Raw genomic sequence first — 11,748 nt, 5'->3', positions numbered from 1 at the left:
CCGGCTAACCAGGTAACAACCTGCAGTGAGAACTAGTACTTGTGCATATGACATTGACACTTCCAAGTTTGTTACGAACTATCGGGTTGATAAAAGTAAAGTTGGTAGCCCAGGAGTTGCAGCATTCTTGCTACAATAATGGAGCTCATCACTAATCTTTCTTGCATCTGTTGCACAGGTTTCACCACTTCAGCATTTGCAACATGTATTCCTCTTGTACCACATCTTCGTCCAACTCTGAAAGACATATTAACTTTCCTTCTTCCGCTTTTGATATTCAATTCAGTGTCAAAAGGGGGCTCTGAAACCACTAATGGTGGCCTGGGTATAGACGATATAGATAAATGGCCAAAACCTGATATAATTTCCTCTAATTCTGGTGGATTTCCTTCTGCTTCCTGCATTGGAGTATCAGTCATCTATTTCTAGTCAAACTGTTCATAAATTTCCCTTTCTCCCCAAAATCACCACACTTTCCCCCTTAATGACTCCAACCCTTGTTATTGGGCACAATTTATATTACAAAGGCTTCTTTTCACTGTCGGAGGGGTTTTTGATTGGTCAATAATGCAAATAAGTGTAAGTTACACTATTTCCACTGCAAACCAAAGGGAATACATTAATATGCAAAATACACAGTGGGTGGGCTTTATTCCAATGAAATGGAATAACACAAATACACTGTAGGCGGCTTTATTCCAAGGAAAAGGAATAACATTATTGGTGCTATGAATACACTATCGACACTTTACAATGGGTGATTCCCCGATGTGATATAACACGTGACTATTGCAATCGTTATCGGCGATTGCAAAACTCCAATGCCAGGTTCGTCCCACTATAGTCTTGCAATGCTTTAAGCTTCATGGACCCAATAGCTTATCCACTCTCATTCTATAATATTTCGGATTCGGTAGTATCACACTATCAAATTTCGGTGTTCCTTAGGGTCAATTCCTCTCCACTGTGGTTCTATGATGCGATAACGCGTTTGGACCCGATATGGGTATACGCCCGGTACAATAAAATTTCAAGTCCAAAATTCCATTCTGGCTAAGTCTTTTCCCGGTTTTCCTGTGTAAAACAAAGTTTCACCTGCAGAACTCTGTAATGCAAATAAGAAGTTGGGGCTCACCGATCTACAGGAAAACACACTCTAAAGGCTTAAATCTAAGTGTCAATTGGAAAACAAGGCTGAATTACCATTATAAAGACTCAGAAGAAAAGCAAAGCTTAATACACGCATAATACCAGACTTACAAGCAAACAGGCATTCAGATGCATAAGAAGGGTTTCAGAGAGCACGAGTTCTCCGGGATCAACCACTACATAGAGAAAAATTCCTCTTCCTTTGAGAAAATGTGATCAAAAGCATGCGGTCCAAATCCTATTACAATAGCATCAAACTTAAATATATACTCGTTCATATGAATAACCAGATTCCTAAAACAAAGGCTTAATTTAATACAACTATCACTTTAGTGGAACATCCTCCTCAAGAACATCCACTTTGCTTAACTAATCCTATCTGTTCTGCAAGGTATTCTCCTCAAGGACCTCCACTACAGCTTATCTATTTAACATTTATACCAACATGATTTAGTCCTATATTCTATCACTATGTTAAGCTAGGAAAAGATGGAAATTGATGGCTAAAGGATCCCACTCCTTTGCTTGTAGATTTTTTTTGTGTTTTTGGAATAAATTTGAAGATTTTCCCTCTACGTCTCATGCTTCTGCATCGATTTTTTTGAAAATTTGGAAGCTAAAAAAAAATCAAAATATGTTTAAAATTAATTTATCGCAACACGCTGGTATATGATAACATATTTAAAAAAATGAAATAATAGGTGGGTTTTAATTAACCATCTTATATCCATCTTAACTCCGAGTCTACCAAGCACCAAGCAACTAGATGGATCAAATCTCTTGACACAAAATCAATCATCTTTTAGAGTGAAAATATATTTGATCCCTCTCACTACTTGGTAGATCTTGAGTTAAGATGGATCTTCAAAATCCTATGGGTTATTTCAAGGTGAGTCCTTGGCAATAGCTCATGATATTGAACGAAACATTATTGAATTTTTTTATTCATATGAATATTTTATCTTTTCAATCACTATATTTTAATTTTCAATTACTCTATATTTTACTCATGACCCACATTGAAATATATTTTTCTATTAATTTTTTAACTGATATGTGTCAACTTCATAATAAAAATTAAATGAATTACATATGTCCATAAAATATATATGCTCCTAATAATAATTTTTTGAACTTTTAATTACTTTTTCTTAATATATATATATAACAAATATAAAATTATCTTACCTATAACGAGAATTGAAATATTTTATAAAGTAAGCTTGAGGGAGGGTGGTTGAGTGGACATGTCTAAGCCATGCATCAAATAACTAAGCTAAAGCGTATGGATTATTTAAATGTCATTTCTTAGGAAATGTTCAACATATTACTATGATTAGTATAATAGGAGAATCAAAACATGTAGACAGTTACATTTGCAAGGGAACCATGCCACCTGACATAAAATAAAATGTCATCTTCTACTAAATCAAATCTTTGCTTTTGAATTTCATGAACACAATAGTTACCATATCACAGGGAAAAATAAATGGAAGGTATTTCAATTAGCAATTAGGGATGTTTGTTTTGAGCCTCACTCATTTTTTTTTGTCAGGTCAACATTGGTGAGGTCATGTCTAAGAATAGCACCCGAATAGGGCAAGGTATTGAACTAGTGAATTTAGATATAGGATTTCCTTAACAACACACCTGATCACCTTCTATTCAAGACCCTATGGACGAGCCTAGTTAATTGTTAATTAATGAGGATTTATCTTTTAATCCAAAAACATGAAGGATTGTGCGGAAGATAAGTGTCGGAATGATAGTTTCGTATTGTCAAAATATAAAGACGATGAGTCGAGAAGGTCGGTAACTTCACTTGGGGGTTGAGGTTTGAAAAAAATTCATCGCTTTGTACATGGGAGATGACTTGTTGGGAAATCTGACATTTTGAAGTGGCTGTCAAAATTCATAATTATATTGAAGGGCGCTCAATCAATATAATGACAACTTTTACTCATTAAAGTCAGTCTTTGCACCATACTACACAAGACCATTGTCCAAATTGTTCCAATACTTATACATGAGGATTTACACACCATACTACACCAATATTACCAGGCCATATACATTTGCATCACACGTATCCTGGAGGTATCAATATTCATTTTATAACCCAAAACCATCCAATTTTAGCCTTTACTCAAGTTTTATTCTCATTTTCTTCATGTTCATGAGTTGTGAACTGTAATTCCTCTTTTATGTATTTGATGATGAAGATAATGATGAAAAGATGAAGAGAACATTCATATTTATGGTGAATTTGGGACAATAAACAAAATTTAAAATCTTTTGGAGGTAGGCTGACATGAGACCCCTAGCACAGGTCGGCTCAAGGTCAGAAATATATATTTCTAACTTGAAAATTCAATATCTCACAAACTACAAGGAGTTTAGAGGCATGTGAGGGCTTGTTGGAAAGAAAAAATTATTCTGTAAAAGATGGTATAGGAATCACATTAAGAATATTCCTCTAAGGTAGTGAAAATTAATTTTCTTTGTGACTATCTTTGAATTATTTAGAGCAAAATGATCACCTCTTTTGGACAACATGGCTTTATCACAAGATTCATGTATTAGTATAGTGATAATGTAATAATCAATAGGAGAGTGGTTATGACAATGTGGCTTCATTATAGGAGTCAAGCCATTATGAAAGTAGTGCAGTGATGGTGTAGTATAAGAGAGCTCAATGACATATTTTCCATCAATGACAATTATTGACCAACACATTCCACTACTTGTAGTGGAAATTTCCATCTTGTACTAAAATCAAGATTAAAATATTCAAGTGATCCTTCTCCACACTTGATCTTAGACCTAATTAACATTAAAAACTTTGAAAATCCTTTATTAAATCTTCTCTACTACCAAAATTGATCTAAAATGAAATGCTTAAATTTCCTTTGTATACTAACTATAAACTTTCCACAAATTTATTAATTAAATAGACTTAATAAAGATTTAATGAGCATTTAAAACATGTATTTGGAAAAAAAACAATAAAAAAGAAAAATAAAATCATGTCATTAATGGATTTCACCCTTCGTGAGATACATCACTAGATTTGCTTCAAATGAGCATCCAATACATTGGAGAGATGAGAAAATACATAAAATATGCACCTACATCAAAATGATGTCCAACTTACCATGAAAATGTCTTTAAGACTTTTAGGAAGACTATAACATTATTAGAACATTCTAACCATCCTCTCCATGCAAATAAAAAGGATTTATTTCCATTATTCTCCAAAATACTACAAAACTACACCTTATAAATGATTTTTGGCATAACAATTTACATGAAAGAGTTGTGGTCTAGTGGTAAATGAATTTACTTATACAAAGGTTATAGAAATTTAAAAAATTAACACAAACAATTACGGATAAACTAAATTAACTAAGCCAATTACGGATCCTTCCAGATAATGACATGTAGTGCCACATTAGATTCCACCATCTCTATGTAGAGCATTTAGAAGGTACATGTGGTGCATGTGTTGGCCACCAGTTTGTCATTTTGGTGCCACGTGGAATCATTACATTCAACCTTAAGTCAACCTGCCTTGTGCCACATGTTAGCCATGAATTTTCCATTCATTGGCCTTTAGGTGTGCCACATGTTCTCTATTTGTGCCACATGTCAGTCTTGCACTTTTTTGCCTTCAACTTCCAAACGAAAAAAAAATTGTGTATGGTATGAATTTGAGTCTATGGTAATCGATGGATTAGTTTGGTAATCCTCCTCAACCATATGTGCAATAATTTTGAAATAAAACCATAATTTAAGGAAAATTTTAAATCCAGTAATGATAAGTGATAATTTCAATCACGGAATTAGTTTAATAAAGAAAACCCTATCCATTTTAAAAATAGCAAGAGGTAGTAATATCGAGTAACAAAAGGTTTTCCATTACCTCCTCATATAATAATAGAAAAAGCATTTATCATGTAGTTAACCTCATTGCTACCAATGTAGAAAACAAATTTGATATAAGGATTTTAACTAGCAATTGTCCCAAAAGGTACAAAGAGAGGCCGATAGGATTATTAAATTGGAATTGTTGAATTTTTTTAGAAGAGATATTGGTTCAATCAGCCTGGTCGCCTACACTGCCACAACTCTTCCCGGTAAACCCTGACAGCGATTCTGCTTTTGTGAAAAATTGAAATTTGCACCAGTAAACATCACACATATACCTATACAGCTGGACTGTTGATTGATATCTTTGGACGTTGAATAATTTAAGGTAAATCTATTCGCTATTACACGTTTGTGAAAAAATGAAAATTTGCACCAGTAAGCATCACAAATATATACAGTTGGATTGTTGATTCATACCTTTGGACATGCTCGATTAATGAATAATTTAGGGTATAATCTATTACGTAAACAAAGGACCAAAGGGGGAAGGGGTGGGGTTTGTGTACTGGATCAAGCCTCTGAGATTCATGGGAGAAACGAAGGAAGAATCCCCATCCAAAACCTCCTCTGCAATCATCCACTGTACCCTCTCAGTTGGATGAAATTTGTCCCAGTAAACATATTCCTTGGGATCCTTGCAGATTGAGCACCCTGGATCCAACCCACAGCCTACATGGCCATTGTATGGACCATCTCCACAGAAAACCTGTTGACCCACCCCGTACCTCCTAGTCTTCATCATCCAAAATGAGGTCTAGTCTGCAGCACCCTAGGCCGATGGCCTAGGCTGCCCTGGTTCGAGTCCTCCTGCCGACGGAACCCTCATCGCTCTCTTTTTCACATCCCCCCTCAGGTGAGAAAGGATTCATAACCCTATATAATCTTATTAATGAATATTATTATATATAATATTATATTAATATTAAGGTTTAATCCTATTCATATTACCAAAAATAATTTAAGAGAGTCATAAACTAAGCAATATGGGGATTAACAAAAAAAATTAATTAATTAATCTATAAATAAATAAAAATAATTGTTTAGGAAGAAAGCGCAGGAATCTAGCATCTGTTGATACTCCAGCCATCATCTCTATTTAAATTAACAAGTCTTTTTTTTCAATTTCTAAGGCCTCTCTAAATTTATGATAATGAAAATGGTCAATCCTCGCAATGACCTTAGCCTCTTCAATGGAGATGTGATGATTGGTTTTTTCTGCATGCTCTACCAAAGCGGAGGAGCGAGACCTTCCATGCCTGATGTCGGCAGCATGTTCACAAATCCTTTGGTTAATGGATCGACCGGTCTCACCAATATAAGGAGCTCGACAAGAACAGGGAATGATATAAACACCCTTCTAATCCTTGGGGTTAATCGGGTCCTTAACAAAATGAAGAGAACTTCATATAGTGTTAAGAGGTCTAAAAGAAGAATGAATCTTATGCTTCCTCAAGATCCTAGCGATTTTATCCGTGGTCCCTTGAATAAAGGGAAGATGAACACCGGAAGACCAATCCTTCGGGTCAATCTTACTCTTAGGACCCTTTTCAGCGTTTTGAAAAGCCTTAAGACCTTGAGACCTACTATAACCATTCTTATTAAAAACTTCCAGGAGGTCAGTTTTCTCATCTTCAAGGTGATTTTCGTCATAAACTTGCAACGCCCGCCGAAGTAGCTAAGGTGTTGAGAACGCCTATCTTTTGAGCAGGAAAATGATGGGAGCTAGCATGGACTTAAATTGAATTTACTTATTTTAGAGAGATGTTACAATGTTTAACATTTTGACTTAGTCAAATTAAAATTAAAATATAAAATATAAAATTTTCCAACCCATGGTTTTTCCTTATTATATTTTTAATCTATGGTTTTTTCTCATGGTATTTTTCTCTAATGTGAGTTATTTAAAGGTTAATATTTAAACTAATCTAAATTCATTTTAACTCTACATCTACCAAATGCCAAAAAAAATCAAATCTCTTTTCACTCTTAAAAAATCAATACCTCAAAAAAAATCCCTCTTAACACATAATAAACTTACAACTAAAAATAAATCTAAACTAATTTTTAAATTTAAAATTTAAAATTTATATTTCAATTAAATTATAAAAATAAATTAATAATACATTGCATTTAAAATAAAAATCCTCAAAAATCTTTGCTTTTCTGAGCTTTTTTCTTTCGATCTTTGATTTTTATGATCTTTTTCGTGCTTTCTTGATTTTTTTTGCATAGAATCTTTTTTGAGCTTTTGTGCTTTCTTGACTTTCCGTGCTTTTTTGATTTTCCATTGTTTTGTTTTCTGGTTCAGATCAACGGTTGAAAGTGTTTCATCTGATCTAACAGATCAGAGTAAAAGTGTTGACGAAAAGTTGATGCATAGGAAAGGCCTATCGGCCTAACTAGTAAGTTTTAATGTAAATCATCTTCATAGACAAGTACACTTAGAGTAAAACACTTAATGACATTATCATCACTTGAATCTAGAAACTAATAATCTTAGTTGTCAATATTATAAATATGTTATTGTTCAAACTTCTCAAAAATAATATAGATTTGACAATGGTCAACTAAAAAAATATCACTTCTTCATATCTTAAATCTTGGTTTTAGTAAATTTAATTGGTTAATAATGGATGTTTAGCTAATAGACAAATTTGGCACGTGGTTATCAATAATGGAAATTAGAATATATATAAAATAATAATCTAAAATATAATCTTATGGATATTATAGAGCATCCATAATTATGTTAACTTCATTGTTATTGGTAAAGAAAGGGTGTTTGAATAACCTGAAAATATAAGTAGCGTATGACATCTAGTCAATGAATGATTAAATTGGTTGTGATGAAACATCTCTTTGACATAAATAATATTGTATTTATGGAATCTATACTTACGATAATATTGTTTACAAATTCTAACCTTGTGTCTTGTGTTTTAAATAAAAAATTGGGAGAGAAAAGAGGTATGGGAATTCCATAGGGTAAGGGATGTGATCATGGATCTTCTCTTCATAAGTGTAATGATTTTAACTCACTCAACTTAAAGAGAATGAGAACGGAAAATAACTAAAAGATAATTTAACCAAAATGTGTTGGAATTCTTAGAATTTGGATTCAATCTAATTGACAAAAGAAAAAGAAACAAGAATTGATTTAATTATTAATTCACCTCAAAGTCCCACAAAAAGAACACTCAGTTTGTTTGGAATGAGGTTCATGCCTAAGTCATGCACCATATATACTTAGGAAACGATATCCATCAAAACTAATGTGTCAACACTGATGAAAAATTACTAACATCTCATGCGTGATAGACTGTTAATCTCATTATTGATCTAAATTAAATAAATAGTGTTTAGCATCTAAGTAGATTGTAATAGCTACCCAAAAAGTTGTCCCTGCACTTTCTATTTCTTCATATTCCAACATTCCTTAAGAGAGCTTTTATATTATGAAAGTTGCACCACCCTTGACACATGTCTCATCTAGATTAATCATCAATTTGTTTACTACAATATTTCCAAAATTTTGATAACGAACACAATCATCGTTGACCACAACTTATTTGACCACGAACAAGGTATTCCGGTTGACCTCAAATTAATTTGGAAAATCAATGAAAATGAAATACCCTATACCGTCAAATTACGACCGAATGGCTCTTCGCCGTCGAAGTCTACGTATGAAGGTATGTTGTCGTCGGCATATTTCTAATGCTTCCAGATATTCGATGACAAAACCGCCCTGCCCATGAGGTTATTCATGGAACGACAAATCAATGCGTATCTCGTATGCGTAGATACCTTTTACCATAAATCATCCTCGTAAAGGCATGGGATTAGGGGTCACTCAATTTAGATCTCTTTCGAAGTTGTAATTTTGGATTATATTGACAGAAAATGGATAACGATTATATTTTGGGTTATAACAAGAGATTTTGCTTTACAATGGATTAAGAGATTGAGAGACGGAGGCCGGAATTAGACTTCTGTTGGAGTTATTATCTCGAATTCTTGAGAGACAGTTAAAAAACTACACTGTAGTCAATCATTTACAAATAATCCACCATAAAATCATTACTATACAATAAAGTTGTAACTCTCTGACTCGAATTGTTTAAATAATTTAAAAATATAAAATTAAATAAATCCAAAAACTTATAGATAATCTTAGATTTACTTTAGATCACCCATACATAAATAACTGCTCCTAAGTTTAAAGTTCCAAATCTACAAATAAAATTTAAAGCTTTAATGTGGAATGATAATATGGATTACAGCAGCTTTGAATAAAAAATACACGAGGATTTTGACGATTTTGTGTTTACAGAATGTGGAGAAACTAGGGGATGTGAGTTCTCACATACAACGCCGTTGGTAAACAGGAATCGGGATAATTAGTTGAGGAGACAAAGGAGAAAAATAACGGATTACAATATTATCTAAATCTATTGTTACTGTTTTTGAACTCATGAAGGCCAATGAAGTTAGTGAAACGTCCTCATTGAGGTGTTTGTAAACTAAGAAAATATAACCCTTTACGTCAGTGTTGTCTGCGGCAACCAGTCAGGGAAAATAACAAAAGTCGCCTGGAACAAGTCAGTGATTTTGAAACGTTCGCATATAACCCTTTATAAATATTACCCCCTCCTACTCCCCTTTGTGCGATAGTATTGAAGAAAAGCTATCGAGTTACACTAGGGTTGAAGATGGTGTCAGCGGCTGCAATAACGGAAGAACTGTCTCAAGTGGAGGCAAGGAGACTGTGGAACGCCATGGTGAAAGACAGCCATAACCTGTTCCCAAAAGTTTTGCCTGAAATTGTCGCTTCGGTGACCTTAATTCAAGGAGATGGAGGCGTGGGCACCATCAAGCAGATCAAATTCACCCCCGGTATAACTCCCATAAATTCCTCTCTTGATCACATATTCTACTTAATATCATTATAATTCCACTTCTAGTTGAATAATTTGTTATCGTTTGGTGCTTACAAGGTTTTTCACTTTCTTGTCACAGCTCACAAGGATTTCAGCTTCGTCCAGGAGCGTGTGGATGAAATTGACGAGGAAATAATGGTGTTGAAGTATACAAATATCGAAGGAGGGGTACTGGGAAAGGAACTGAGTGCTGCGAAGTTTGAGGTCAAATTCGTTCCCAGGAAAGAAGGGGGATGTGTCGCCAGCTGGATCTGTAATTACCAGACCCTTCCTGGTGCTCAGCTTGAAGAAAGCAAAGCAAAAGAGATAAAGGAAAATAGCATTGCCATGTTGAAGAAGATCGAGAAGTATCTGCTCTCCAATCCTTCTTTATACTGATCAATATATCTCTATGTGCATATGTCTTCGTATGGATAAATAGTTTAGTGCCGAGCATTATATGAATGAAACATACAAAATAAAGAAAGGTGATGATATGTCTTATGCCCATCGTTATTTCTGTGCTGTAACATGCCCTCTACGTGTTTGCAATCGTAGCATTATCGTTACATGAATGTGTGTATTTCCATCCATATAAATAAATGAATGAATGTGTGAAGGCGAATTTCCCTTGTTCTTATTCAAACATAGTGATATTAAATAGATCAGTCCTTTTGTCAGTTGAATGCATGTAGGAAGTTTTGGGAACGGCTCAGTTGGTTTGTTTTTCCTTGTAAAATTATACATGTTATGGGCCTTATTTCATGTATTTACGAGTTATGGACGCTATTAGCCCTGCTTTCGGTTAAAGAATATTTGCCTTAACCTAAATCTATATATTTCTTAGTCAAGGTGCTCTGACCTCTTAATCAACAAAACAGTGACAATAATCCTTTATGAATTTGTTTTTTATTATTAAATTTTAAAAATGGGTTACAATGAACAGTTACAATAACTTTTTATGAATTTATTTTTTTATTATTAAATTTTAAAAAATTATTTATTTTTTGAATTTTGTTAATTGTTTATGATTTTTTAACAAATATCAAGATTTTCATTAATTTTATATTTACTTTCAAATAGACTTTATGGATAGTCTAGATTTAATAATTTGAAAATATTCTTCTTAGTATAGACAATCTAACTAAATGAATTAAGCATTTCCAATTTATTTTTCTGTTTGGAAATTGTGAAGTGTGTTTTCTACCTATAGTCCATCTTAGCATTGCAAACTCTCACGTCTACTCTATCCTAATGTTACAAAGTCTTGAGATTACATATAAACTAAATGATATGTAAATGTTTTGATAGCTATTAAATGGTTGATAAATTAAATGACACGTAAGTGTTTTGATAATCATTAATATTTATCAATGATTTACTTTATGTAACTATGGTAAAATAAGATTTTATTTAAAACAAAAAAAAAACTATTTTTTTGATTGATGGAAGGATGTATGATGTGATGTCCTTAACTATGCTAATTTATATGTGGATGTCTTCAAAGTTCTCACAAGTTTTATTTTCCCAATGTCCTATTGTATCTATCCTCACTACCTCATCACCTTTGCTATTATCTACATAGCTGGTATCTCTAAGAGGTGGCAACAATATGTACATTATGCAATATCTATTGATTGCAAAGTATTTTGTATCAAATTATTGTATATTGAGTGAGATGTGTTAGAACATGTAATTTCAACTTGTCTCAATATGTGTTAGATTACTTAATTATTAAATTAATTGTTAT

General features: G+C 33.2%; 1 protein-coding gene across 1 annotated transcript; it reads left to right on the top strand.

Moving 5' to 3' along the window:
• The first annotated feature begins 9,791 nt into the window (after nucleotides 1-9,791).
• LOC149225905 (pathogenesis-related protein 1-like) lies at nucleotides 9,792-10,463 on the top strand. The gene is made up of 2 exons (XM_089375174.1): nucleotides 9,792-9,975; nucleotides 10,099-10,463. The coding sequence occupies exons 1-2, from the start codon at nucleotides 9,792-9,794 to the stop codon at nucleotides 10,395-10,397; spliced, it is 483 nt and encodes a 160-aa protein (XP_089231300.1). The 3' UTR covers nucleotides 10,398-10,463.
• Nucleotides 10,464-11,748: the final 1,285 nt, after the last annotated feature.

This window comes from Pinus tabuliformis, chromosome J (assembly GCF_031772625.1).
Source record: "Pinus tabuliformis cultivar Carrire ecotype Pingquan chromosome J, CPIR1, whole genome shotgun sequence".
NCBI lineage: Eukaryota > Viridiplantae > Streptophyta > Pinopsida > Pinales > Pinaceae > Pinus > Pinus tabuliformis.
The sequence above is the reverse complement of the archived record's forward strand: the minus strand, read 5'-3'. Positions and strand labels throughout refer to the sequence as shown.

Bases quoted from the DNA above. Each gene is read 5' to 3' on its own strand.
- LOC149225905 (XM_089375174.1), top strand. From the start codon at position 9,792: ATGGTGTCAGCGGCTGCAATAACGGAAGAACTGTCTCAAGTGGAGGCA. The intron at 9,976-10,098 runs GTATAACTCCCA...TTCTTGTCACAG, and splicing joins GCAGATCAAATTCACCCCCG to CTCACAAGGATTTCAGCTTC.